We start from the raw sequence: 13,016 nt of genomic DNA, 5'->3' as shown, positions 1-13,016 counted from the left end.
TGATGGGCAGGCAGCCTCAGAGCACAAGCTGTTTGGTCTGGGCAGAGGGAGGTTATTGTCGGCATTTCCTGCTCACACCTTTGTCTTTCGTTTCCCATGCGTCGTGTGTACTGTTGGCACCCAGGACCGTGCCTGCACACTCGGATCTCACCTTGAGGCAGCTTGCTGTTAAGACAAGGTTAGGGGAGTTCATTTGGTCTAAATGTCACCAACACACTGGGGAAACGATCTCGTTGAAAGGAGGATGACTTCAGGGTGGCTGCCTTCTCACCCTGTGGGTAGCATGTTGAGATCTCCTTCTCAGAGCAGGAGAAGAAGGTGTGCTGTGAGCCCTGTGCTCTGTCCTCCTCTGTAGAGCGCACTGCCCATGAGCACCTCTGGGAGGCAGGCCGGCTCTGGGTCCTGCAGGACTCACCCCGCTGGCGCAGGCTGGCCTGCCGCCTCTCCCCACTCCCTCCCTGTGCCGTACTGACCAGGTCTCCTGATGCACCTTGAGCCAGCTGGGCCAGGACCTTCCAGACATGCTCATCCCTCTATCAGAAACACTTTCCCTCAGTCCACATCCCCCACACACCCCCTAAAGAAAATGAAAATCTGGGCAGTTGTGAATCTTTCTGGCTTCAGTTTAAACCAGTTTCCTTGTAGGGTTCATGGTGGTTGCCTGGGTGAAAGATGGCTTTAGAGCACCCTCTCCTGCCTTCCTACCGCCCCCGCCCCCGCCCCCGCCCCCATCAGTGTTCCTGCACTTCACACGTAAGCGGCTTGCTCTAGAAGCCTGGCTCCGTCTGCCTCTGGGGGCACCGGGCTGAGGTCCTTCAGCACTTGATCTCCAGCTGGGTGAGGAGCCTCGGCCTACTCTGGAAGCATTCAGCCCACTTGTAATGGTGTGTTTCGTTCGGTTCTCTTCCCTGTGCCTCCTAAGCCTTGGTGTGGTGTCATGTCTGCCTGACTCCCTGCTGCACCCTGGGCACTGAGCACGAGGGGCTTGAGAAATGCTTTGGGCTCTATGACCTCATACAGTCATCCTCCACGAGTTTCCCTTCTGTCCAAAGAGAGAGGGAATGGAACAGGATCTTCTTGGCATACAACAACCAGCTCAGACCGGACTTGACTTGTAGGAGCCTCTTCACTTGGGGCCATGTGGAGGCCGTCCCTTGCCCGGGCAGGTGGGACCAGTGCTGGGGACACTGACCTTCACCAGACTGGATGTCATCAAAGGCCTCGCACTTCTCCAAGCTCGGCTACCCCTCAGCTGGCAGTTACCTTGCTGCCATGTGCCACTCACGGCCACAGCCCTGGAAGGAGAAAAAAATTTGTCCTAAATTAAGTGTGGGTCTCTAGATTTCTTTGTACCGTGGGGAGAGGCCTGAGTAGGGGCCCCTCATACTTTGGGGAGTTGGCTCTGGGTCAGCTGTAGAGCACAGAGGTGTGAGCCCAGTCTTACCAGGTTGCCCTCTTTAGGTAAGAGATCAGAATTTAAACCCCAGCGGTGCTCTAGTACATTGGACGGAAGAGGAGATTTGAGCATTTCAGAGCTGGCCTCTCCGTGGATGGGTTCGGGCTCACCGCCCCCAGGAGCGAGTATTGAAGGCAGAGTGGCCAGCCTGCGGGGGGCAGCCAGGCTGTAACCGAGCTTCAGGACATGCTGTTCTGGGCTAATGTTTTTGTTTTGATGAAAAATTTAAAAACACCGCTCAACCTCCATCACAAAGAATACGAAAATATTATTATAAAGAAACTAAATATATTTCAATCCCTGCTTTGTGGTGATACTCAATTTGTAAGGAGAGTTGGAACCAAAAACACTTTAAAAGGTGACCTTCAGACACGTGCCGGACTTCTGCAGAGGGTAGACCCGTTTATATTTTCAATCCACTGATTTTCATGCATTTTCAAGTACAGCCGCTGGCTTTCTGGTAGCTGCGCATTTTTATTATTAAGGCGCCCTCAGTTCTGAGGACACTGGGGCCGGCAGAACAAAACCTTGGGGATTTCGGTCAGGGTGGGTACACAACGGGCCCAGGCATCCTGGAAGAAGATGAAGTGACAAGGTTTTCTCCGTGGTCAGTTGGTGGCTCTTAGACATTTTCAGCTGGACCCCATGAGACGTTCCCCTGCCATTCCTCCTCCTTCCTAAGGAAGGGTTCCACAGAGTCCCCCCCGCCCCCCACCAGCCCATGTAACAGGAACCTGTGCTTGGGAATGCCGGGTCCTTGGCAGGTTCCTTGCCTTCCCAGTTGGCTTTGTTTTCCTGTCTAGAAAATTCAGGGCTTTCCTTCTTAAATATAAAAATATGGTTATCAGCTTAGAATGTGCTCTGAGGACTATAAATACTTTTGTTTTCCGTTAAGAAAACGATTAATTCGTGGGTTGGGGTCAGCATGGAATAAGGACCCAGCCGAGTTCAGGCCAGGTTGCTAGGCCGAGCGGTGGTAGCTTTTCACCCAGCCTTAATCTTGGACACTCTGACACCTCAGCCCCTCCGCTTTTAGCTTCTGTGTATTTTGTCCAAGTTTGCTTTCTTCCTTTTTTTTTTTTTTTTTTTTTTTTTTTTAAAGAGAGAGGGAGAGAGTGGTGTGAGCTGGGGCTTAGGGGGAGGAGAGGAAGAGAGAGAATCTTAACCAGGCTCCTGACCTCACCACCCTGAGATCATGACTGGAGCTGAAGTCAAGAGTCGGATACTTAACCAGCTGAGCCAACCAGGCGCCCCGGGTTTGCTTTCTTCTGAGTGCAAATATGAATGTGTATAGTTGACTTGTGTATGCTTTTGACAGACACCTTGCCATTGACCCACTCTCTACCCTCGTGAGAATCATTGCCTTAGAGCAATGGCTTGAGGACAGAAACCATTTTTTTCCAGCACAAAGTAGATGCTAAGCAAACATTGCAGCCAGGTATGAACATGCATGGCATAAAGCAGAAGGGAAAGCAATGAGTGATCACTTTGGTCCCACTTCCGGGTGAAATTTGTTGTCCGAAGCACTCACGCACACAGTGGTTCTTGAGAAATACTGACCAGCTTACCTGCACTCTGAGCCTTATAGTAAAGAGACGTGTTTTGGCCAAATATCTTCGCTTGGGGTGGCTGGTTAGTTGGAATTTGGTGACTGGGATTTGGTGACTAGTGGTCATCCCTTCCCCTCAACCCCCATGGCTTTCCTCAGGCAGTCCTGTTCCAGGCACAGTGTTTCCAGTCTCTCTCCCCATCAGAAGGGGCTTGTCTGGAGGAATGTTCTGATGTGAGATTTGAACTTCCCTGTGGGAGTCCAAGGACCCACCTGCCTGTCGCTTTGTGTGCGCGCTAGGCTCTGCTGAGCTTGCGGCTTGCCCATCTTCCACTCAAGATTTGGAATTTCTTCACGGTTTCTCTCTTTCCCCAGACCTTTGTTCCCCTGGAGGACTAGTTAAAACCCGGGTCCTGGGTCCCTCCCCTGGAGATCTTGATTCATTAGGTCTGGGTTGGGGGATGGGGTGGAACTGGTATCCTGACCAGCACCAGGTCATGCCAGTGCTGCTGGTGGTGACCCAGACCCTTGCCTCCCCTTCCCTCCCCTTCACCCTCAGTTGGGGAAAGGATTAAGACACCATTTGGTCCGAGAATTAATTCATAGGACTACAAAGTGAAATTGAATTTAAGTCGAAATCGAATTTTTAGATTTTTGATACATTTGTGTATATGATTATAGTATTTCTTACTATGGTTGGTGGTCAAGAGAGGCCAGAAAGTCACCGATCGCCTCCACCTTGGAAATGGCCCACCTGCTGGCACTATGCCCATGCATGGTCCTTGGTTCCAGACCCAGAGCAGGACTCTCAGCCAGGGTCCTTGTGACTCTGGGAAAGGACTGGATTTGTGGTCTCGAACGCCCCTACAGGCCCCGTCACCTGCAGCAGCTCCTCATTGTCCTAGTGAGGAGGACGTTTGGTGACCTCATGTCCTAGTGAGAAAATCCTCTGTGCCACACTGCCCAAGGAGAAGGGTCTTTGGCATTTTGAGTTAGTGGTAATGGAAATAAATTTCATGAAGGTGATATTTAGCCTTAGTCCCTTCTGATCGATTCTGTTCTGTTTCATGTTTTAATCCACGGAATTGGTTTGGGGACCTGATACTGTGTCATGACGTGGAATCAGCGTGAGTAGGAGGAATAGACCAGGCGTTGCTTTTCTGCTGGGGCTCACTCCCTTCCGTCTGTCAGAGATGCTGAGATGCCTATCTTACCCAAGGCAACCACATCTCTTCACGTTTCGTGGTCCTATTCCGTAATGTCTGCTCGGCTTACAGCCTTGGGGCTTTCTTCATGAACTTTCCTGTATCTTTCTGGAAGGAAACCCTTTATTTCTTCAGCATTTGACTTGCTCTGCTGCGTGTTGGGGTGCTGGGTGTATGGCTTTACTTCTCGGTTAGCTTATAAACCATGCGAGGGCAGGCCCTGCTTTCCCGTTCAGCCACGGACTGGGCCAGATCTGTGGCACCAAATGCCTGGCATGTGGCTGGCGGAAGGAGCTCAGCCAAGTTGTGCTCCATTGTATCAGGGGCCGCAGGGCCCAGATTCGGTCTCTAGGCTTGTTTCACTGAGTGAGTGTATTCTGATTCCAAGGAACGGAGTTGGAGAAAATGAGTCTCTGCTTCCTTGGTTCTCCCGTGTGTGTGGCCTGTGCTTGTTCTTGCTCCTTGGCGTGCTGAGACAGAGACCGCCTCCTGTGGAAAGATTTGGTCCTCTACAAAGAACTTCAGTTCTAGGGGATGCAAAGGATACAGCTGCCCAGAGAGAACAAGGGAAAACTAGGTTCCCTCTTGGAAAATGTACATAGTGTCCTGCTATGAGGATTCCAGAATGAAGCATCTGGGTTTTTCATAAAGGTACTCTTTGAGGTGGGTGGGTTTCTGGAGGGTTCTCACAAGAGAGAGAGACTTTGGAGAGAGTTAAAGGAAAGTTACTTGGCTGAGTGAGTGTAAGACCAACGAAGGGAGATGGCCAGCCCCGAAGAACTGTCTTTTAGAAACACACATTGTGACGCCGGTTTGTTACTAGTCGGAGACTGTAAAGGTATAAATTCATGAGAACTGGGAGGCCTTTTTGACTTTGGAAAGCCCCTTACTAATGCTTCCTAGCCAAACGGCAACTCCAGCTATCACTCAACTACATTTTCTTCCGCAACCTGTTGTTTTTGGAGTTGTTTAAGAAGAGCGTCTGGGGGGCGCCTGGGTGGCTCAGTGGGTTAAGCCGCTGCCTTCGGCTCAGGTCATGATCTCAGAGTCCTGGGATCGAGCCCCGCATCGGGCTCTCTGCTCAGCAGGGAGCCTGCTTCCTCCTCTCTCTCTGCCTGCCTCTCTGCCTGCTTGTGACCTCTCTGTCAAATAAATAAATAAAATCTTTAAAAAAAAAAAAAAAAAAAAAAAAAGAAGAGCGTCTGGGTTCCATCTATAATCCCACCTCCCGAGGTGAGAGGCTGGGGCTGTCACTTTGGCCTCCCCCTGTGGGCTAAGAGACTGAGATTTCACCAGCAGGAGTATTTTTAGCCTGGGAGCTAGCACGGCAAGAAGTCTTTGATGTGCTGCTGCCATGAGTGAGCCATCTTGGTCTTGGACTTTTCCAGAAGGGGGTGATTCACTTTTATAAGCAGTACTGGCCTGAAAGTCTTGTCTTCTACTCTTGTGGTGACTTGCTTACCCGTGCATCAAAGTTGTGAACACATCTAATAAACAGCGTATTGGCTGGGCTTTCATTTTGAAAGGAGAAAGAGGGATCCTACCCTGAGATGCGAGGTCTGAGTGGAAGGCTGGGGTGGGGGCAGGGCGGCAGTGCGCACAGCCAGGCCCAGAGCTGGTTTCTTAGAAGTGAGCCCTGATCCGGAGACAACAGGCTGTTCGTTCAGGGGACAAAGCGTGCGTGAGTCGGCCTTCCCCCGAGCCCGTATTCTGCTTTGTTTGACCCATCTTTAGGGTACTACTTTCCACCTCAGAAGACTGTGGCTGGCATGTAAGCTACACTGGGCTCAGACCCAGAGTGTCTCTCCTCTCAGACTCAGTTTCCCAATCACGGAGGGTCACCGTGAAAATTGAATGCGGAAGGCCTGTGAGGTGCCTGGGGTGGTGCTAGACACGGTCCCAGCTGTCGCCGTGTGGTCACTTGGTACCTAATGCCTTCTGCATGCGGAGCTGGTACATTTGACTGGAGGTGAATTGGTTTGGATGTCAGGCTCTAAGCCGGTGAAATTCTGGCTTTGACCAAACCAGCATGTCTTCAGACTTTAGTCCAGAATGTCAAGGGTCCTCAGAGCCTCTGGTGGGTGGCGAGACCTCCTGTGGCTGCAGGTTTCGCAGAGAACTGCTGGGTGTCCCCGGTCCTGGAGTAGGCTTTTTTTCCTGGCCCTCTGCATGTGTTTACTTAAGACTCTGAAGTTGTCTCATGAGGAGGAGAAATGTCTGGGAGAGGTTGGTTGATACTTCTTCAGCCATTACGGAGGAAGGAGCCCGGGACTGGCCTGGTTCAGGATGACTGGGTCCCAGGATGGGGGCACATCCAATCCCAGGGCCTCCGCCGCCTCCTCGGTAGGCAGACTCAGGATCCTTTCCAGTGCTCACGCCGCAAAGCCAAGAGCCCCACCACTCACTTGGTACCTGCCCAGGGGTGCCACCTTGGCCGTGACTGTGGAGGGATGGGATTGATCAGCACTTGCTTCTGAAAGTGTAGAGCAGAGTGTGTGTCTGGACCATCATACATAATAAATATTTCTGCCAGAACAGGCCTCCCGACCCCAAACATCTTTGTGAGACAGGAACAAGGGGTCAGGGTCCAGGAAGAAACTCTCATTGAGAAGCAGCTGAGAAGGCCCTTTCCTTGTTTCGTTCCAGAGAAAAATTCGATGCCCCTGGTTGGGTGAGACTAGAGGCTACCTCTCCCTCACCCCCAGCCCTTTCTGCCCTCCACCCATGTGCCTGGGAAGCCAGAAGTTTGCCTTTGGAGAAGTGGTCATTTTCAGATCCCTCTGTGGCCTGCAGAGACTCCTGTGGCCGTTTCCAAGCCGGCACCTGTTTGCTGACACTGATGCTTTCTGTGGGTCCCTGTGTGAAAGGAAGCCTGGAGCTGTTCCTGTAAGCCGAGCCCAGCCCTTCCTCCTGCCCTGAGGAGCAGGCAGGGCTGTCTTTCAAGGCCGCTGGGCCTCAGAGCACTTCCACAGCCCCCGGCACCTTCCTCCTGCCGAATGGGGCTGTGAGCAGCTGGAAAACCCCTGCGTTTGCTGGTCAAGTCTCCTTCGTGGGACTCCTCATCTGTGTCCTGACGGAGGATTTTTCCCAGCTCTTCCCTCCCCCCCTCCCGGGATTAGGTGGTGCTCCCTGGAGGGAGGAGCTGTGTCTTGCTCTTTCTTGACCCTGGCTCTTTGCAAATATTTGGCGAGTAGAGATAGAGGGAATGAATGAGGGAGGGAGTGAATGGGGATGCCCATGGGCCTGCCGTGCGTTATTGGGGGCACCCTGTTTCCCCAGGTGATAGGGAAGGGGAGGGACTCTCTGGGCGACCCTTGTCCTTTCACTTTCTTCCTTCTCTGCCCAGTAAGCGCCTCTTACAGTATCCCAGGGGCTGCTGGGGCCCGTGGCTCTCCTCTCCTCCCCCTGCTGCCTGGGAAAGAAAGAAAGAACGTACTTGCTAACAAATGAAAATTTTTTTCCTCCGGAGGTCCAGAGGGTAGCCTGACAAATGGTTTCTCTGGATCCCTGAGCAGGGCCAAGTGCCACCGAGGCCAGCAGAGCCCCCAGGCACCTCAGCCTGCACTGTCACGGGGCACCTGCCTGAGCCCCGTCACCGTGGCCCAGCCCCAAATACACAGGCCTTCCTGCGCCAACTTGGGCTGCTTTGCTGGTGACATGACGTGAAAAAATATGCTGTGAGGCCCTGGAGGAGCATTGTTTGAATTCTGAACTGGCACCAGTCCCAACGTGCAAGTTCCTCTGAGGGACAGAGGCGGCTCCAGACAGCTCCACCTCCGGGACGGAGGTCAGGGCAGACTCCGCTTCCTCCTGTGGTCATGAGCCTGACCGTGCTCTGCTTTGGCCCTGTCTGCTTTCTGCTGGTGCGGGGGTGTGTTCGCTCAGAATCCACCGTTGCTCCTCCGGGCTCAGTCCCCCCACCCCCCTCTCTCTCTTGCTCTCTGTGACTCTCACCTCTAGAAATAAAACTCTGGAGAAAGGGACAAATTCGCATCTAGGGATGTCTATAAAGTCTGTGGCTTTAAGAATCTCTAGGCCACTCCATCTGTCAAATAAATAAATAAAATCTTAGGAAAAAAAAAAAAGAAAGAAAGAATCTCTAGGCCGTTGCCAAACGGTGATGAGAAAAAAATACTTCCTTGGGAGGAGGCCTCGAGGCCTCCCCAGGCGGGCTGACCTTGAACGCTCACCACAGCAGCCAGCGCTCGGGTTGCCCGTGCTGTGTGCGTGCCGCGTGTGGGGTTGGGGGATGGTGCTGGGGCCCTGGGACTTGGTTTCCTCATGTGTCCAAGGGCAGTGAAAGCCCTTTCCTTGCAGTGTTAGTGTGAGGATAGGGGTAACCGCAGGCTCCCTGCACAGTGCTCGGCCTGTAGCGGGTGTTTGAAGCGAGAGCTGCTGATGGAGCCTCACCAGGAGAGAAGCAGTTCTCAAGCTGGAGGCTCCGCTTTCATCTCCTCTTGGAATACCTGTCAATATTTGATGAATGTTTGCTAAAAGGAGTAAGTCTTTGGGAAAACTCCTCTCTGGCGGTGTGCGCGAGGGGCTGTTGGGCCTCTGAAGGGCTTTGCTTTTTTCTCTGAGGGAGAAGAGATGCCGCAGGAGGGTTTTGAGCAGCGAGGTGGTGGAACAGGACTTAACCTTTTACAAGGATCACTCTGGTTACTGGGTTGAAAAGACTAGAAAGGCAAGGAGCAGGGCATTCTTGGACAGGTGTGGTCGTGGTTTAGGCATAGAATGGCTGTGGTTTGGGTCAGGGTGTCAGTGGTGCCGCTCGCTGTAGTGGTGAGATTCTGGATAGACCGTTAAGGTGGGATGGATGTGTGGAGTTTGCTGAAGGACTGGAAGGTGGGTGTGAGCAAAAGAACAGAGTCGGAAGTTTTGACCTGAGCCAATGGAAGGGTAAAGTTTCCTGTTTGACCAGGATGCAGCGGCAGCAGGTTTGGGAGGGGCCTCGGGCAGAGTTTTGTGCTTGTGCGGCCTGATCCCGACATCCAGGACAATGACCAGGAGCTCGTGTGTAGGAAGAGACCACTCTCACCTCCGAGGTGCGGACCTCTTCTCTGTCTGTGCCGGGCTCTGGGGTTCCCATCTGGTTTCTCGGCGTCCTGTGTCGTCTCTGTGCCACCAGTGTGCTCACGTGGACCCCGCCAGCCTCCATCTGCCTCCTTGACTCAGACTCCTCCCTCCAGCTGGTGAAACCAAGTTCCCTGGGTTCTCTGCAGAGGAGGGTTCCTCTGTCCCGATCCAGGGCTGGCCCAGATGAGATGCTCAGGTATTTGTCGAGCATGAATACTGTTTATTTCTTAGACCAACCTCATGAATCGGTGCTGTTATTACTATACAAAATACATCGATTCACTCTTGGTTAAAAACGAATTATAGGGGGGCACCTGGGTGGCTCAGTGGTTTAAGCCGCTGCCTTCGGCTCAGGTCATAATCTCGGGGTCCTGGGATTGAGTCCCGCATCGGGCTCTCTGCCCAGCAGGGAGCCTGCTTCCCTCTCTCTCTCTCTCTGCCTGCCTCTCTGCCTACTTGTGATCTATCTCTGTCAAATAAATAAAATCTTAAAAAAAAAAAGAGTTATAGGACACAGATGTATGTACATTTAGTTCTTTGAATTTTCCATACAATAAGGGAAAGGAAATTAGAAAACACTTATTTACTGGTGATTTAAGATCATAAAAATATTTGTATTGGTTCTTTTATTATTTTTACAAAGATGAAATGGAAACTTCCTAAGATATCCGTAGATTCTTCCTGAGATACACGGTGTCAAGTTACTTGGGAAGACACTCCTTCTGGGTTAAACACGTTTGTTTGTTCCAGCGACTAGGAGTTCCTTGAATTGTTAAATGATCTGTCAATCTGACCCATGTAAAAATCAAATGGACCCTGGGGTGCCTGGGTGGCTCAGTGGGTTAAGCCGCTGCCTTCGGCTCAGGTCATGATCCCAGGTCCTGGGTTCAAGCCCCACATTGGGCTTTCTGCTCAGCAGGGAGCCTGCTTCCTCCTCTCTCTCTGCCTGCCTCTCTGCCTGCTTGTGATCTCTCTCTGTCAAATAAATAAATAAAATCTTTTAAAAAAAAATCAAATGGACCCTTTTAAAACAACTTTAGACCCTTGTGTCTACTTTATTCCAGGTTTTTATTGATGTGTGCCAGGAGTCAGGAAGGTACATCTGGCTTTAAGCATGCAGCTTCAAGACTTTTCACAAGTCGAACACAAGAATGCAAGCAGCTCCAGTCAAGAAATAGACTGGGGCGCCTGGGGGGCTCCGTTGGTTAAGCATTCGACTTTTGGTTTCAGCTCAGGTCACGATCTCAGAGTTAGATTGAGCCCTGCATCAGGTTCCAAGCTCAGCGTGGGGTCTCCTTGAGATTCTCTCTCTCCCTCTGCCCTTCCACGTGTACACACATGTGCAGTCTCTCTCTAAAAACAATAAATAAATCTTTAAAAAAACAAAAAAAAGAAATAGGCCATAGCTCCCTCCTGCCCCCTGCAGCTTACTCCTCCCACCCCAAGCATAACTATTTCAAACTCCTAAAATCATAGATTAATTTTGCTTGTTTTTGTATAAATGGAATCATACAAAAATGTACTTTTTTTGTGCGTGTCTTCTTTCTACATTTGTAGGAAGCACCTGCATTTCTGTGTGTAGGTGTAGGTTACGCGTTCTTACTGCTGCACAGTGTTCCACCTGTGCAGGGGTCTGTGTCAGCATCTGGGTCTTGCTGCTTTGCATATTCTGATACCTGTCTTCTGGTGACTTCACAAGGGCACACACCTGGGAGTGGGATGGTGGGGCCCCCGGGGAAACAGGTGTCAGCTGCCTTCTGGGTTCTGCATCTCCGCAGCGGCGGTGGACACCGCCCTTTGCTCGCCATCCTCCTTAGCACTTAGCGTTCTCCGTTTCCTATTTTCTACTTTTATCTATTTATCTATTCTGTTTTGTCTTTTTATGCATTCGAGTGTGTGTGTAATGGTATCGCTTAGTGGTTTTAATTGATTGTTTCTTGGTGCCTGTTGGAGTTGAGCACTTTGTCATCTGTCTGTTGGCCATTTGGACATCATCTTCTGTGTCGTGTCCGTTCCATGCTGAATCTATTTTTAATCCTTACTGGGTATGTAAGAGAACCAGAATGGTGGCTCTGTCAGATCTGAGCTCACATCCACAGTGGAGCTTGGTCTCTGCCGTCGGTAGCAGGCCTGGCCTCCTCTCGCACCCTGGCCCTTCTGCTTCTGCCCCAAGCCTCTCTCTTTGGCTCAGTCCCTGCTGGTCTGCTTCCAGCTCAGGCATCTGGATAGTATCTTACCTTTGACCTAACAATTCCATTTCTAGGGGCCCATCTCATGATTGCAGGTGCCTAGAAAGGAAACATGAGCGTGTTCATCAATTTAGCGTTGTTTGAAGAGCAAAAGTTAAAAAACCATCAGCCGGGAGTCTGGTTAAATAGGTTTCAGCAGAAACATTATTCAACCATTAGCTGTGCTCATGGGAAAAAATGCCCACAACATATTAAGTTGAAAAATATCTCAGCTCTGCCATATGGAGAGTTATGAGGGATTTTTCACTTTCTATGTTATGTATTTTTGCAGGGCTTGGATTTTTATAACAGTTTGTTTTACTTTTGTTGCTGGGGGGAAAATGATCTACATACTGCTTCCAGCATCAGCCACAGCAACTCAGAGTTACCCGTAGATCGCCTGAACGCATGGGTGATACGAGCAACTTTCATGGCAGAAAGGGGGGCTTTGGTGTTGCAAGACTCCAAATAGTATTTTCCCTCTGTTTGAACATGAATAGTTCTATAGTAAGTAAGACAGAGGATCTTTTAATATGGAAATTGTTGGGAAAAAATGAAACATCAGGTTGCTACTAGGCTGTGGCTGTTTTTAGCTCAGGGTTGGCAGGGGTCTGGCCATGAGATCAGATAACAGTAATGGCCTCCACTTACTGAGCATTTGCTATAGATCATGTCCATGGCTACGTGCTTGTCATAGAGGATCCTCTTCAGCCCTGCTTTTCTGTAGGTGAGGAACCTGCGGCTCGGAGAGATATAGAGTTTGCCCGTGTCTGCGCCTGAGCTTGGGTTAGAACAGAGACGGCCAGACCCCAGAGCCCCTGTGCTGCCTGCCGTGGCCACTCAGCCCGAACTCTTGGCTTTAGCTTTTCTTTAGTCTGTAACATTTTAAATAAGTAACAATCTGAAATGGTAGCTTTAAAAAAGTTCTTCTGGGGCGCCTGGGTGGCTCAGTGGGTTGAAAGCCTCTGCCTTCAGCTCAGGTCATGATCCCAGGGTCCTGGGATCGAGCCCCGCATCCGGCTCTCTGCTCGGCAGGGATCCTGCTTCCCTTCCTCTCTCTCTGCCTGCCTCTCTGCCTACTTGTGATCTCTGTCTGTCAAATAAATAAAATCTTTTTTAAAAAGTCTTAAAAAAGTTCTTTCTAATGTCCTCAAGCCACTTCTCCACTATAGTTGTCCTTTTTACATGTTTGGAAAACGGGAGTGTGTGGCTTGGGTAGGTAGCTTTAGAGGGAACTCGTGTAAGTGGACACATGGAGGTCCTTCGCGGTCGTGCCACGGTTCTGAACCCAGTATGCTGTAGGGAACAAGAAATTGACAGCCACGCTGTTTCTCAAGATCGGTTGCAGTAATTTTGGAACTGCCTCAAAGTGTTACCCACCCTGACCCTGACGTTGTGTTCCCTTATGTGGCTAATATTTAGAGAGTGCCCTTATCCAGAGTGAAATTAAGCCCTGACAGAAACCGCTGCTAAGTTGGGATCCCAGCTGTTGCCACAAGTGA

General features: G+C 50.8%; 1 protein-coding gene across 20 annotated transcripts in view; it reads left to right on the top strand.

The window, feature by feature from the left end:
* The window catches only part of RAPGEF1 (Rap guanine nucleotide exchange factor 1), a 136,327-nt gene that overhangs the window by 46,653 nt on the left and 76,658 nt on the right, over positions 1 to 13,016 (top strand). The window contains exon 1 of one of the 20 annotated variants that reach the window (XM_047701262.1): positions 9,267 to 9,482. The exons of the other annotated variants lie outside the window; for them this stretch is intronic. Within the exon in view, the coding sequence (XP_047557218.1) occupies positions 9,470 to 9,482 (13 nt within the window). The 5' untranslated portion in view covers positions 9,267 to 9,469. Of the gene's footprint in view, positions 1 to 9,266; positions 9,483 to 13,016 lie in introns of those variants that run through there. 20 annotated transcript variants of the gene reach the window in all.

This window comes from Lutra lutra, chromosome 13 (assembly GCF_902655055.1).
Source record: "Lutra lutra chromosome 13, mLutLut1.2, whole genome shotgun sequence".
Classification (NCBI taxonomy): Eukaryota; Metazoa; Chordata; class Mammalia; order Carnivora; family Mustelidae; genus Lutra; species Lutra lutra.
This window is presented reverse-complemented; position numbering and strand designations above follow the sequence as displayed.